The sequence below is a fragment of the Oncorhynchus tshawytscha genome, linkage group LG22 (assembly GCF_018296145.1).
Source record: "Oncorhynchus tshawytscha isolate Ot180627B linkage group LG22, Otsh_v2.0, whole genome shotgun sequence".
In the NCBI taxonomy this organism is placed as follows: Eukaryota; Metazoa; Chordata; class Actinopteri; order Salmoniformes; family Salmonidae; genus Oncorhynchus; species Oncorhynchus tshawytscha.
In genome coordinates this window covers 24,190,310-24,205,770 of record NC_056450.1, presented here as the reverse complement: position 1 = coordinate 24,205,770, position 15,461 = coordinate 24,190,310, and the positions used below count along the sequence as shown (strand labels likewise).

The 15,461-nt window shown below is 40.3% G+C and overlaps 1 protein-coding gene across 1 annotated transcript; it reads right to left on the bottom strand.

Annotated features, from left to right (window-relative positions):
- Window positions 1–10,434: 10,434 nt before the first annotated feature.
- LOC112221556 (sialoadhesin) lies at window positions 10,435–11,481 on the bottom strand. The gene has a single exon (XM_024383679.2). The coding sequence runs from the start codon at window positions 11,442–11,444 to the stop codon at window positions 10,437–10,439; it is 1,008 nt and encodes a 335-aa protein (XP_024239447.1). The 5' UTR covers window positions 11,445–11,481; the 3' UTR covers window positions 10,435–10,436.
- Between the last annotated feature and the right edge of the window lie 3,980 nt (window positions 11,482–15,461).

Genomic DNA, 15,461 nt, shown 5'->3' with positions numbered 1-15,461 from the left:
CCTGGTTGACCTTTGACCCAAGAGTATGGATGGACGTTGCCACAAAACAGTCATGCTCATGACTTTCTTCATTGTTGTAACCTACTTTTTACTGCTGTCTCAGCTCTATCTGGTGAGGACATTGATCGCAGTACTATTACCACTGTAGGTTACATCTCCACTACCAATACTATCACTACTACAGCTACTAAAACATCTACTATCTGTAGTACTGACAGAGATGGAGCTTCCCTGTATGTAGCAATTGCTACAATACTACTACAAATGGTTAGCGATAATAATTCAAACATTTCCTAAACCCCTCTACCTCTCACAAACTCTGAGTTGTTGGGGAGTATGTGATTCTTAAGAAGTGGGCTGGCTAGTCCTCTCCAGTGGCGACAGAGCCCCACCTGTTTGGAGCTCCAACTGTTTAGCAAAAAATGTAACACAATAAAACTATTTTTCATGTTATTTTGCCATTCATGTGTCACCTATCAGTTTGCAGACACTGTAAAAAAATGTTTTTCTTGAGTTAATAAAGCCTCATACTAAGATGGTCTCTTTCTTGCGTAGGGCAGCTCCAAAATGCAGGTGTTTCAGCCTAGCTCAGTGCTTCCTGTGGTGGCGGGGCAGCCAGTGAGAATACAGAGCAAATGCGTTGGTAATCTTCTCTAGTTGCTCCATAATTGGCTCAGTGTTCTGTCGCTCATGGGGACACTATAGTAAGGCAATTCAAATCCCCCTTGGGTGCTGCCATAGATTTACATTACAATTGCCCTTCCAAGAAGGCTCAAGGTCATTGGCCACAGATAAAATGATGTCAAATCACATTATATCTACCATTTGATTGGACTGATCATGTCAACCTCATACAAGCAGTCATCATGAATCACATCGAATAATCTACTGGCAAATCCTTTTCAATCCTTGTCATATGAAGAGAAATTATAGATAAACATTTTCGGTGCTCATCGGCCATTGGACATAAACATTATAGAAGTCAACAATTCAACAATGAGTGGTTTGGAAGGAACCAATAGCATCACAAAGCAATCACTATTTTGCTTCCCCTGCCTGCTATTCGGTGGAGGGTTTTGAACGGTCATCCAACTCGGAATTCCAACTCTGGAACTCAGGCCTCTTTCTAGAGCTCAGACCTGAATATCACTGACGTCATGATTCAACCTTGTTTTTTTCCAATCAAGTTCCCAGTTGTCTTGAAAATGCCATAAATCCAGAGAATGTCAGACTTTGATGACCAAATATGTCTTGTATACTGCAGAATAAATTATGTAATATGCCAACCAGGGAGATATGTATACAGCAGCTAAGAAAGTAATACTAAGTGTGTGTTGTGTAGTATGCTGTTAATAGCCCACGTGTTTCATCTTAAGAATTTGGTCCCTCTCCCCCTCAGAACTTAGCTTACTGTTCTGACTTAGTGGTGCACATGTAGCCTATTGCCTGTTTTAGAGAGATGTCATCAAATATTGTAAGAGCTTTCAGTGACTGCTTATATGCTCCCGTTATTTATCTTATGGTTCTGACTTGGTGTACAGGGAGAATACTGCAAGAAAAGCCCATGTTCTCAATTCTGTCACTGTACATTTCAAAAGTGCTGAACAAATAGTTATATCGACTACTTGCTTGTTAATGTCTTAATCAAAATTACCGTTTGCCTCTTATCCATTCATCATTCCCTTATGCCATAGTTTGTACATCTCAATTGTTATTTTGCTTATCATTAGTATCTTATTCATAATTTTAGGCAATGTTGGAATGATTTCATTGTTTTGACTACTTTGTCCACTATAATTAGCTAATGTGCTTTTCTTCACAATGAGGGGATGCTATATAATGTTCTTGGGTCTGTAACAATATTTTCCAGTGACTGAATCTTCCCATTCAAATCTTTTTTAAACAAAAAGTTCAGTGATAATCCCATGTAATTCCAGTTAATATTGCGAGGGTTGTTTTGTTTGCGCAATGCGCTGTCTGTATATTGTCTATAAAAGTGGATCCTCATGATTGTAATATCCTTCCTTTTTAGACCACATAGGCCTAATAAAAAAGTACATTGTTGTGTAGTGGCTTTTGCTGGCATGCATCAAAAAATAAATTGGTTGAGTTTGCCCCACCAAGATTTACATGTTAAAATCTCCACTGGTCCTCTCACACCTATGCACACAGACAGATAGATAGATATCTGTATAGGTACAGTTAAAGTCAGAAGTTTACATACACTTAGGTTGCAGTCATTAAAACTAGTTTTTCAACACTCCACAAATTTCTTGTGAACAAACTGTAGTTTTGACATTAGGACATCAACTTTGTGCATGACACAAGTCATTTTTTTACAGACAGATTATTTCACTTAAAATGCACTGTATCACAATTCAGTGGGTGAGAAGTTAACATACACTAAGTTGACTGTGCCTTCAAACAGCTTGGAAAATTCCCAAAAATTATGTCATGGCTTTAGAAGCTTCTGATAAGCTAATTGACATCATTTACATCAATTGGAGGAGTACCTGTGGGTGTATTTCAAGGCCTACCTTCAAAATCAGTGCCTCTTTGCTTGACATCATGGGAAAAATCCAAAGAAATCAGCCAAGACCTCAGAAAAACTTTTTTTGACCGCCACAAATCTGGTTCATCCTTGGGAGCAATTTCCAAAGTCCTGAAGGTACCACGTTCATATGTACAAACAATAGCACGCAAGTATAAACACAATGGGACCACGCAGCCGTTATACTGCTTAGGAAGGAGACACGTTCTGTCTCCTAGAGATGAACGTACTTTGGTGCGAAAAGTGCAAATCAATCCCAGAACAGCAACGGACCTTGTGAAGATGCTGGAGGAAAGTATCTATACCCACAGTAAAACGAGTCCTATATCGACACAACCTGAAAGGCCTCTCAGCAAGGAAGAAGCCACTGCTCCAAAATCGCCATAATAAAGCCAGACTACGGTTTGCAACTGCACATGGGGACAAAGATTTTACTTTTTGGAGAAATGTCCTCTGGTCTGATGAAACAAAAATAAAACTGTTTGGCCATAATGGCCATCGTTATGTTTGGAGGAAAAAGGGGGAGGCTTGCAAGCCGAAGAACAACATCCCAACCGTGAAGCACGGGGTGGCAGAATCATGTTGTGGGGGTGCTTTGCTGCAGTTGTGACTGGTGCACTTCACAAAACAGATGGCATCAAGAGGGAGGAAAATTATGTGGATATATTGAAGCAACATCTCAAGACATCAGTCAGGAAGTTAAAGCTTGGTTGCAAATGGGTCTTCCAAATGGACAATGACACCAAGCATACTTCCAAAGTTGTGGCAAAATGGCTTAAGGACAACAAAGTCAAGGTATTGGAGTGGCCATCACAAAGCCCTGACCTTAATCATATAGAAGATTTGTGGGCAGAACTGAAAAAGTGTGTGCGAGCAAGGAGGCCTACAAACCTGAGTTACACCAGCTCTGTCAGGCGGAATGGGCCAAAATTCCCCCAAACTTATTGTGGTAAGCTTGTGGAAGGCTACCTGAAACGTTTGATCCAAGTTCAAATTGTTTAAGGCAATGCTACCAAATACTAATTGACTGTATGTAAACTTCTGACCCACTGGGAATGTGATGAAAGAAATAAAAGCTACTATTATTCTGACTTTTCACATTCTTAAAATAAAGTGGTGATCCTAACTGACCTAAAACAAGGAATTTTTACTAGGATTAAATGTCAGGAATTGTGAAAAACTGAGTTTAAATGTATTTGGCTAAGGTGAATATAAACTTCTGACTTCAACTGTATTCTTCCTAACATAGTAGGTCCTTGTCTCAATCTGACATTGAAGCAGTGACCTTCTGCACAAAAGGGAGGGCACTATTTCAGTGAAAGATATAATGGACTTTCTTCTGTGATATAATACCCTCTTGAGGTTGGATTGGTTATTACATGCATTAGATCGATGAAAACAAGGCATTTGGTGACTCTGGTGCTAAATACGGCTGCTAGAATCCTGACTAGAACCAAAAAAAATTATCATATTACTCCAGTGCTAGCCTCTCTACACTGGCTTCCTGTCAAAACAAGGGCTGATTTCAAGGTTTTACTGCTAACCTACAAAGCATTACATGGGCTTGCTCCTACCTATCTCTCTGATTTGGTCCTGCCGTACATACCTACACGTACGCTACGGTCACAAGACGCAGGCCTCCTAATTGTCCCTAGAATTTCTAAGCAAACAGCTGGAGGCAGGGCTTTCTCCTATAGAGCTCCATTTTTATGGAACGGTCTGCCTACCCATGTCAGAGACGCAAACTCGGTCTCAACCTTTAAGTCCTTACTGAAGACTCATCTCTTCAGTGGGTCATATGATTGAGTGTAGTCTGGCCCAGGAGTGGGAAGGTGAACGGAAAGGCTCTGGAGCAACGAACCGCCCTTGCTGTCTCTGCCTGGCCGGTTCCCCTCTTCCCACTGGGATTCTCTGCCTCTAACCCTATTACAGGGGCTGAGTCACTGGCTTACTGGGGCTCTCTCTTGCCGTCCCTGGAAGGGGTGCGTCACCTGAGTGGGTTGATTCACTGATGTGGTCATCCTGTCTGGGATGGCGCCCCCCCTTGGGTTGTGCCATGGCGGAGTTCTTTGTGGGCTATACTCAGCCTTGTCTCAGGATGGTAAGTTGGTGGTTGAAGATATCCCTCTAGTGGTGTGGGGGCTGTGCTTTGGCAAAGTGGGTGGGGTTATATCCTTCCTGTTTGGCCCTGTCTGGGGGTGTCCTCGGATGGGGCCACAGTGTCTCCTGACCCCTCCTGTCTCAGCCTCCAGTATTTATGCTGCAGTAGTTAATGTGTCGGGGGGCTAGGGTCAGTTTGTTATATCTGGAGTACCTCTCCTGTCCTATTCGGTGTCCTGTGTGAATTCTCTAATTCTCTCCTTCTCTCTTTCTTTCTCTCTCTCGGAGGACCTGAGCCCTAGGACCATGCCCCAGGACTACCTGACATGATGACTCCTTGCTGTCCCCAGTCCACCTGGCCGTGCTCCTGCTCCAGTTTCAACTGACCTGAGCCCTAGGACCATGCCCCAGGACTACCTGACATGATGACTCCTTGCTGTCCCCAGTCCATCTGACCATGCTGCTGCTCCAGTTTCAACTGTTCTGCCTTATTATTATACGACCATGCTGGTCATTTATGAACATTTGAACATCTTGGCCATGTTCTGTTATAATCTCCACCCGGCACAGCCAGAAGAGGACTGGCCACCCCACATAGCCTGGTTCCTCTCTAGGTTTCTTCCTAGGTTTTGGCCTTTCTAGGGAGTTTTTCCTAGCCACCGTGCTTCTACACCTGCATTGCTTGCTGTTTGGGGTTTTAGGCTGGGTTTCTGTACAGCACTTTGAGATATCAGCTGATGTACGAAGGGCTATATAAATCAATTTGATTTGATTTGATTTGATTTTCATTTCAACACTCTCACAGTTTCATGTCAGAATTAGACATTCATCCATTTTTCTCCAACTTCAAATTTCAAAGTTGTTCCATATGTCAAATATTTAAGTGTTTATGGTTAGGTTTAGGCATTAACAGTGCATTTTTAAAGTTAGGGTTAAGTTGAAGCATTAACTCTGAAATCTTAAGATTAGGCATGAACTCAAAATGGTTAACATAAGGTTGTGTTTGGGGTAGACTTAAAAAATCAAAAACGTTTCTATTGCTGGATTTTAACATGTAACCATCCTATTGCTCCAGCAAACCCTAAACCTACTTGAAGGTAACATCGCTCACTCTTGCCTCTAGGGGTCGGTTTCCACATCATCTCCCAACGTCCTCAGCCGTGGATGGACGTTGAATACTGATTTGTATCACGGGTGACCTGGCTGTTGTGTAGTTCACCTGTCAAAGTTGTAATTGCAGTAGACTGGTCTACTCTTCCAACTCACTTTGCCTTTGCCAGCACGACAGCTGTAATAGGCTTGTCATCAATCTTCTTGCCTCGACTTATGCCACTGTTGTGGCAGACTTGTAGTGGACATTTTATCTTGGGCTCTCCAAAGATCCAGGGTGTGGATCAGCCTGACAACATGAGAGCAGTAACCTGTGGAGTTAGCATAGAACTGTGTTGGAGTGAGGGTGTTGGTTGTTTACGTTAGCATACAGCTAGCTACAGCTGATATTGTATACAATATAGTATGCGTTTGATTTAAAGAAAACAAATTGTGAGACATACCCTGCAGTGCAGGCACAATGTTGCTCCTTTTTTCATCTGCCTCTGCCTTGATAGTCAGCTCGTGGGGTTTCTCTCTCTTACACGGGGACAGGAAGGCTTTTGCCTCTATCCTAGACCTCCTGCTTGTGTTACACTTCTCCGTTATTTTTATTTTGTGAATATAGCCTTCAAAGGCATATTGAAGGCCCTTTTGTCTGCTCCTATCTGATATACAGTACCAGTGTGCAAAGCTGTCACGAAAGGCAAAGGGTGGCTACTTTGAAGAATCTCAAATATAAAATATATTTTGATTTGTTTAACACTTTTTTGGTTACTACATGATTCCATGTGTTATTTCATAGTTTTGATGTCTTCACTATTATTCTACAATGTAGAAAATATTACAAATAAAGAAAACCCCTTGAATGAGTAGGTGTCCAAACTTTTGACTGGTACTGAAAGTGATGGTTGTCTCCAAAACTTTTGGGAGTTCCCTTTTTACTATGCTCTTCTCCATGTTCGTGGGAAGGCAAAGCTTGTTTGAGTTAGCAACACTAACTAAAGGGGTGTGGTTTAGCGAAGGGTTAATTGGACTAGACTCAGATGGTTTATATCAAGAACCACAGTCCTGTAAAGCTTAGAGAGAATAATCTTGTTAAATACCGTTGAAGTATTATGGCTACAGGTTCACCTGCTTCACCTAAAGCCAATTCTTGTGGGAAGCTGCTATTGACCACCAGGTGCTAATATGTGTGAAATGCTTGATAATGTATGTGAATCAACAGAGAGGTATATTCTCTGGGGGATTTCAGTATTGACTGGCTTTCATCAAGCTGCCCGCTCAAGAAAAAGTAACCAGTGCCTGCAACCTGGATCAGGTTATCAGTCAACCTACCAAGGTAGTTGCAAACAGCACAGTAATGAAATCAACATGTATTGATCACATCTTTACTAATGCTGCAGATATTTGCTTTGAAGCAGTTTCCAAATCCAAAGGATGTATTGATCACAATATATCTAGGAAAACCGCATTTCCAAAGGTTGGGCCTATTATAGTGTATGAGAGGTCATGCAATAAGTTTTGTAGTGATTCTTATGTTGATGATGTAAAGAATAGTTTCTGGTCTGTGGTGTGTAATGATGAGCAACCAGACGCTGCACTTGACACATGAAATTGCTTATTCCAGTTACTGATAAGCATGCACCCATTAAGAACATGACTGTAAAAACAGTTAAATCTTGGATTGATGAGGCATTGAAAAATGTTATGGTTGAGAGGGATGAGACAAAAAGGTATGGCAAATAAGTATGTCAGCACAACCGATTGGTAAATGTACTGCAAATTGAAAAAAAAAAATCACAATTCTAAACTGAATAAAATAAGAAACGATACTATGAAACAAATATAAATGATATTAAGAATGATAGTAAAAAGCTTTGGAGCACCTTAAATGACATTTTTGGACAAAAAGGCAAACTCTGCTCCATCATTCATTTAATCAGATGGCTCATTCATCACAAAACAAACTGATATTGCAAACTACTTTAATGATTATTTCATTGGCAAGATAAGCAAACATGGGGATGACATGCCGGCAACAAATGCTGCCACTACACATCCAAGTACATTCGACCAAATGAGGAAAAACAAGCATTGTCATTTTGAATTCCATTAAGTGAGTGTGGAAGAGGTGAAAAGGTGTTGTCCATCAACAATGACAAACCACTGTGTCTGACAACTTGTATGGAAAATGACTGAGGAGAATAGCAGGACAATATTGCTACTCCTATTTGCCATATCTTCAATTTAAGCCTACTAGAAAGTGTGTGCCCTCAAGCATGGAGGGAAGCAACATTAATTCAAGTAAAGCTTCCTTTACAGCCGACCAATCAGCCTATTACCAACCCTTAGTAAAAAAAAATGTTGTTTGACCAGATACAATGCTATTTTACAGTAAACAACTTTCAGCACGCCTGTAGGGAAGGACAGTCAACAAGCACAGCACTTACACAAATGACTGATGATTGTTTGAGAGAAATTGATGATAAAGACTGTGGGGTTGTTTTGTTAGACTTCAGTGCGGCTTTTGACATTATCGATCATAGTCTGCTGCTGGAAAAACTTGTTATGGCTTTACCTCCCCTGCTATAAAGAGTTACCTGTCTAACAGAACACAGAGGGTGTTCTGTAATGGAAGCCTCTCCAACATAATCCAGGTAGAATCAGGAATTCCTCAGAGCAGCTGTCTAGGCCTCTAAACTACTAGCAGAGGTCTGTTTAAACTACTAGCACACAGCTCGGACACCCATGCATACCCCACAAGACATGCCACCAGAGGTGGATGTACCTGTACTTTTGTACCCGTTTCCTCCAGCATCTTCACAATGTCCTTTGCTGTTGTTCTGGGATTTATTTGCACTTTTCATCTCTAGGAGACATAACGCGTCTCCTTCCTGAGCAGTATGACAGCTGCGTGGTCCCATGGTGTTAATACTTGCGTACAATTGTTTGTACAGATGAACGTGGTACCTTCAGGCATTTGGAAATTGCTCCCAAGGACTAACCGGACTTGTGGAGGTCAACAATTTTTTCTCTGAGGTCTTGGCTGATTTATTTGGATTTTCCCATGATGTCAAGCAAAGAGGCACTGAGTTTGAAGGTAGGCCTTGAAATACATCTACAGGTACACCTCCAATTGACTCAAATGATGTTAATTAGCCTATCAGAAGCTTCTAAAGCCATGACATAATTTTCTGGAGTTATCCAAGCTGTTTAAAGGCACAGTCAACTTAATGTATGTAAACTTCTGACCCACTGGAATTGTGATAGTGAAATAATCTGTTTGTAAACAATTTCTTGTACATTTCAAAACATTTCTTGTAAACAATTGTTGTAAAAATTACTTGTGTCATACATAAAGTAGATGTCCTAACCGACTTGCCAAAACTATAGTTTGTTAACAAGAAATTTTTGGAGTGGTTGAAAAACAAGTTTTAATGACTCCAACCTAAGTGTATGTAAACTTCAGACTGTACTAAAATACAGCAGGTTCTTTTTCCCTAAAGGTACTTTCTTTCTCTCAAGTTACTTACGCTAACTTATCAGTTACCAGTTCTTCTAAGAGAGAGGGGAGCAGGGGTTCTCTAGTTCTGTGAGGTCAAATGGTATCATACATAGGATATTACCCATTGTCTTAGAGAGAGAGAGTCCTTGGAGGAACTCAATTTAGTTTCTGTCAAATCAGCAAAATGTCCAACATTGTTCAACAGATTACATTAAAATGACACATCGCTTGAGGTTACAAGTCTATTACACAGTCTCTCACTGAGATGCATTTCACAAAAGCTTTTACAAATCATTTGACCTATAAAGCTTAAAGGTGCAATATGCATAAATCGCTCTGCCATTTCCCGGTTGCAAAAATTAGAATAATTTGCCTAATTTCTGTATATGTGACAAATCAAATAGAGAATCATTGCATCATCTAAACTGCTGAGAAATAGATTTAATAACCAAAACTATTGTATTTTCAGCTGTTTGAAGCTGGTGTACAAAACTGAAGGTAAAATTAGATGCAAAAGCTCAACTTAAAGGGAAATTTATATTCCATTTTCAACATCTCCAGCACCACCCCAAAATCAACATGTGAAAATGGTGCATTTCTGTTTTGTAGTTTAAAAAAAATAATCCATTTAAGAACAGGAAGCATAAAAATGGTGCTGTTACGAATCACTTTTGGCCCAACAGTCTAGGGGGGGGATGGTAATGAGACCCGTAACATAACTCATGCAAATTATAATTGTGACAAAGTAACAGTGTGACCGAAATAACCACGACAACAGAAATCTACCGTCAAACTCCAGGTTTATTTATAAACACACGGTAATGGGGGAAGCAGGAAAAGGGGCTGAGCTGGACCCAAGGAATGAAACAATAAATATACAAAAACACCCCTAAGCTAGACTAGCCTACTTTAAACAGCTAACTAACTAACCAAAAATACAGTGGGTGGTCCGCCCAGTTCTAACTAGTGTATTTAATAAAGTTTACCTACGGGTAGTGTATGCCCATGGGTGACTTGTCTTGTTTCCCCCTTTTCCCACCAGCAACAAACAAACACCATAACCAAAACAATACTCACAGGTGATGACAAAGTGCTATGGAGGTTGCTCAAACAAAAGAGAGGTTAAGACACAAAGCGAGAGTGAAACACAGAGACCTACAGACATGGCATTTACAGAGAGATTGAGCTCTAGAGCAAACAAATGATGGGATCACTGTTGCAGGTCAAATTCACTGAACTGCGCTCCACTATTTCACCAGAGGGACTGACTGACACTGAGGTGTTCTTTGGTCTATACTGAACATTTACAAACACGGAGGAAGAGTTGATAAGTCCATACTTGTTGCCTGCCTCACAGTAGTACTCTCCACTGTCCTCCAACCTGATGTAGGAGATGTTATATATCTGTCCTGGTGCTTTTGGTGTCGTAATGTTCCTCTTGTACCAGGTGTATTTCTGAACTGGTGGGTTGGCATCACTGCTGCAGGTCAGAATAACTGAACTGCCCTCCACTATTTCACCAGAGGGACCGATTGACACTGAGATGCTCTTTGGTTTGTATCTGACAGTTAGAGTCACTTCAGGAGAGTGGAGATCCTCATGACCTTTAACAGCACAGGAGTAGCTGCCTGCATCCTCACTGCTGACTGAATATATGTACCAAGGGGAAGAGTTGTACTGTAGATATTGTTTGTTCTTGTACCAGGTGTAGGCGAGGTTGTCACTCAGAGGGGAGATGGTTCTGCAGGTCAGTGTCACCGGTGATCCCTCTGTCACCATGGTAGATGTCAACCACACCTTCAGGTCTGTCACAGACAGAGTGACTCCACCTGAGGCAGGTGTCCAAATGTAGCTCCATGTGTATTGGGTGATGGTTTCATATCTGAAGCGATACTCTCCTGAGTCATTCTCTCTCAGGTTTCTGATTCTCAGGGTGCAGTCATTGATCTTATTCCCACAGTACTCAACACGACCTGAATACTCTGATCTGTGCTTTATTTCATTATTATATTGCCTATACTTCCAATTATGCCATTGTGTTGTTGTGACTGTATACCCACTGGGATATGTGTAAGAGCAGGGGAGGTCCACTGATGACCCCTTCAAGGCAAAGATACTGGTTTTGTTATAAGTCACAATGAACTGACCCAGTCCTCCTGAAACACACACACACACACAATTTAAAAAATGCAGCATAAATATGCACACAAGCCAACCTGACCTACTTGCTCACTTTGCCTATGAAGTACACTTTGTTCCACTGCTGCTGAGATAAGTGTGAACATAAACCAAACCCCAGATCATCATCTGTGTGAGGTGTGAAGGACAGCTATCAAAATTAACATGAAAATGTACTATAGACCAGGGCTGTTGAGGTGACTGTATTACCACCACACTGGCAGTCACGAGTCAGTCAAATTCCCTGTGACCGTTGGTCATGGTAATCTCATCCAAAACTGCGCAAATGAATGCTACTGATGGGTAGTCTACCAACTTGCTAACGGCCCTCGCTAATAGCCTGGTACTCAGTGCTCTAGTTAAGCAATAACGCCTGAGAGGGTGTCGTATATGGCCAATATACCACGGCTAAGGGCTGTTCTTAAGCACAACAACACGGAGTACCTGGATACAGCCCTTAGCCGTGGTATATTGGCAATATACAACAAACTCTGAGGTGCCTTATTGCTATTATAAACGGGTTACCAATGTAATTAGAGCAGTACAAGTAAATGTTTTGTTATACCCATGGTATACTGTCCTATTAAATGTGGAAGACGCATTCAGTTGTACAACTAACTAGGTGGTGTCCCTCTTTCCCTATTAGTGAGTAGAGGCCATATGGTGTGATTGTGTGAGTAAGACACTGGAGTATAGGCAGTGTGTACAAAAGGCTAGAGGAAGCAAATCACTTAATTGCCAACATTATATAGCGTATTAGCTTACTTCTGAAAACAGACAAAAATAAAATAATTCAAAATAAACAACAACAGAAAGCATAATTTGGCCACAGAGGATCATAGGCTTCTTAAATATAAAAAGCTGTGGATTGTTTTAAATCGCACAGGTTACAGTCAGAAGGGCCCACGATTTGGGCAGCATGAGCTGAAAATAACAAATAGATGATTGTTGAGTTGCAACTGTCAGTGGAAAGCAGAGAGACCCAGCCTGGCATATCGCAATATATATATATATATTTTAATACAACACATGGAAAAATTGTTTGGAAAGCAAATAGCTATCGTTGTATAGAGAAGACAATGAAAACACTACAATCTGTCTTTCAGTTATCAAAATTCTCAACTTAATTTATCGAATGCAGCCTATTTTATAGGCACCAGTGGAGAACAGCGACCATATGCCCGGTGAGTGTGCATATCCACTGACTATCATTGGGTCAGTGCCACTTTTGTTTGTTTTCGGACAATAGTTTCTTCTTCCAGGTTAGATGGATGTCATGTTGTTTTCGTCTCCCCTTCTCATAGGCCTATTATATGGATCAGACAACGTCCTTTTAATTGATATGTTTGACAGTGTCAGGAGAGTAGGCTACCCTGTAATTTTTGTCGTAATAAAAAAGACTCAGCTAGTGCCTCCCGTCATATTAAGTGTAGTAGAATTAATTGTATGAAATGTGTTTATAAAAGGCCAACATTTTCCTGTGCAAAGAAAGGAGAAGAAATGTATCTGATATAACCTATACTATAGCCTAGGGCTACGTTAGGCCTACGCCACTATGTGCTGCATTGAAGTATTTTTTCCAACAGTGATTGAGTTATATTATCAGTCTAAATTATGACTATCCTATTTAATCATCACATTAGGAATAGTAGGCTCTCTTACATAAGTCTGCAAATGCGAGGATGCATGGAATGCTTTATTATAAAATAGCATTTTTATGGTGAAAATGTGCTTCATCAAACTCGAACCCCACTCACTGCCTATGCAGCAGGTAGCCTATGCAGAAGGTAGCCTATGCAGCAGGTAGCCTATGCAGCAGGTAGCCTATGCAGCGGGTAGCCTATGCAGTGTTGGGGAATAATCAGAATTGGTTGGTAACATAGGTAAGATGTTTTATATTCATCATATGTTTGTAAGTTACTTCTCATCAGAATGGTATTTTTGTATAATACTGTGGCGAGGTTGCAGTTATCTGTTCTATGTCAAGACTAAGTTGCATGAGCCGCAGAGAGGGGAGAGGTCAAAGTATCATCATGTGTAAACATATCTTTTGCTCCACTGTGTCTGTGTGCCAGTCACTCCCTACTTTTCCCATCGGGGAAAGGAGGATGGCAGTGTCTGGAATCATTCTATGCTCCCTCTTTGTTGACCTATAGGGTCACTCTCCTCTCCGTGAGTTTGTCCAGGATTGGTTGTATTTAGAATTGGTTCTATCTAAATGACAATTTGATATATATCATAGGGTGGGGGTAATGTCTTGGTACCATTTTGTACCAAGGACGAGATAAGAGCTTTGTTTAGGAGACCAAACTGAACGATAATTTATAGCCAACTCTGTCTGACTAGGGGATATTCCTCTGAAGTAAAGTCTTTCTTTGTGTAAGTTCCTAAGACCTGTGGTTTGTCATGTCGTCTACGGAGGGGGTGGATCTTTGCTATAAAGGATCCCATTTGCCATTATGTTGGCGACTCTCAACTTTTCATTAGAGATACTGAACTGTTGAAAGTCAAAATGCTATTGCAAAAGCTTAATTATTATTAAAGGTGAAGATTAAGCATAACTCTGACTCGTGTGTGATTTGCTCTCTCATCATTTGGTAATTAAGGAAATTTCCACGACAGCAGCAGGTCATCATCCATTGATTATATATTATTATATATATATTATATATCCCCTAAATTGTTTGCCACACATGCAGAGCAGCAATGCATTTGCAGGAAGGATCAGAGCGCATGCTTTTTTCCCCAAATGACATACACTCGGCAGTCCATAAAATGAGTTTGACAACTGTAGGTAGGCTATATTAAATTGATTTGTTCAACTTTTTAAAATGTAGATGTTCCAAAGGCATGCATAAGCAGCTTGTATGCATGGAAGTCCAGAGGTGGTAAAAATGTTTACGTTAATTAACGGTCAATTGGCATGAGACCGGCAGTCATTTGCATGACAATTACTTGCTGACAACATTTCATGACCACCACAGCCCTACTATAGACATAACAACATTCAGAGACATTATTCTGAATTGATTTATAGCATTTTAGATATTTCACAAGAGTGAATAACCATAAGAGAGATTTTAAAACTTTGACTGTAGTCATACCTGACACTGACAAGATGAAAATCACAATCACACTTCCTGTTGTTCTCAAGGCCATCTTTGCATTTCCCACCATGCAGTCTATCATCAAGAAACAAAGATTGTCAACAACATGTATTGTTTATATATACAGTGGGGCAAAAAAGTATTTAGTCAGCCAGCAATTGTGCAAGTTCTCCCACTTAAAAAGATGAGAGAGGCCTGTAATTTTCATCATAGGTACACTTCAACTATGACAGACAAAATTAGAAAAAAAATCCAGAAAATCACATTGTAGGATTTTTAATGAATTTATTTGCAAATTATGGTGGAAAATAAGTATGATGACAATTACAGGCCTCTCTCATCTTTTTAAGTGGGAGAACTTGCACAATTGGTGGCTGACTAAATACTTTTTTGCCCCACTGTATGTATATATATATATATATATATATTTTATTTATATATATATTTTTTTTCTCAGAACCTAAACAATTGCAATTAGGCCTTGGGCAACAAAATGTATTGTCTTGTACAGTAATAGGGTCACAGAAGTCTTGTTCAAATCTACAGTATACTTTTTATATCAAAATGATTTAATATCAAATTAACAAGGCAAAGTTCTGAAATTCAGTGCAGTATGATTAGTGACCCAGTAGGAGGCCTAGTAAACCAGAGTACAGTACCAGACAAGAGTTTGGACACATTGTCACAACTGATTGGTTTAAAAACATTAATAAGGAAAGAAATTCCACAAATGAAATTCCACAAATGAAATTCCGACAAGGCACGCCTGTTAATTGAAATGCATTCCAATTGACTACCTCATGAAGCTGGTTGAGAGAATGCCAAGAGTGCGCAAAGCTGTCATCAAAGCAAAGGGTGGCTACTTTCAGGAATCTCAAATATGAAATATATTTTGTTTAACACTTTTTTGGTTACTACATGATTTCAT

Excerpts from the sequence above, each read along its gene's own strand:
- LOC112221556 (XM_024383679.2), bottom strand. The coding sequence starts at position 11,444 with ATGCTGCATTTTTTAAATTGTGTGTGTGTGTGTGTTTCAGGAGGACTG.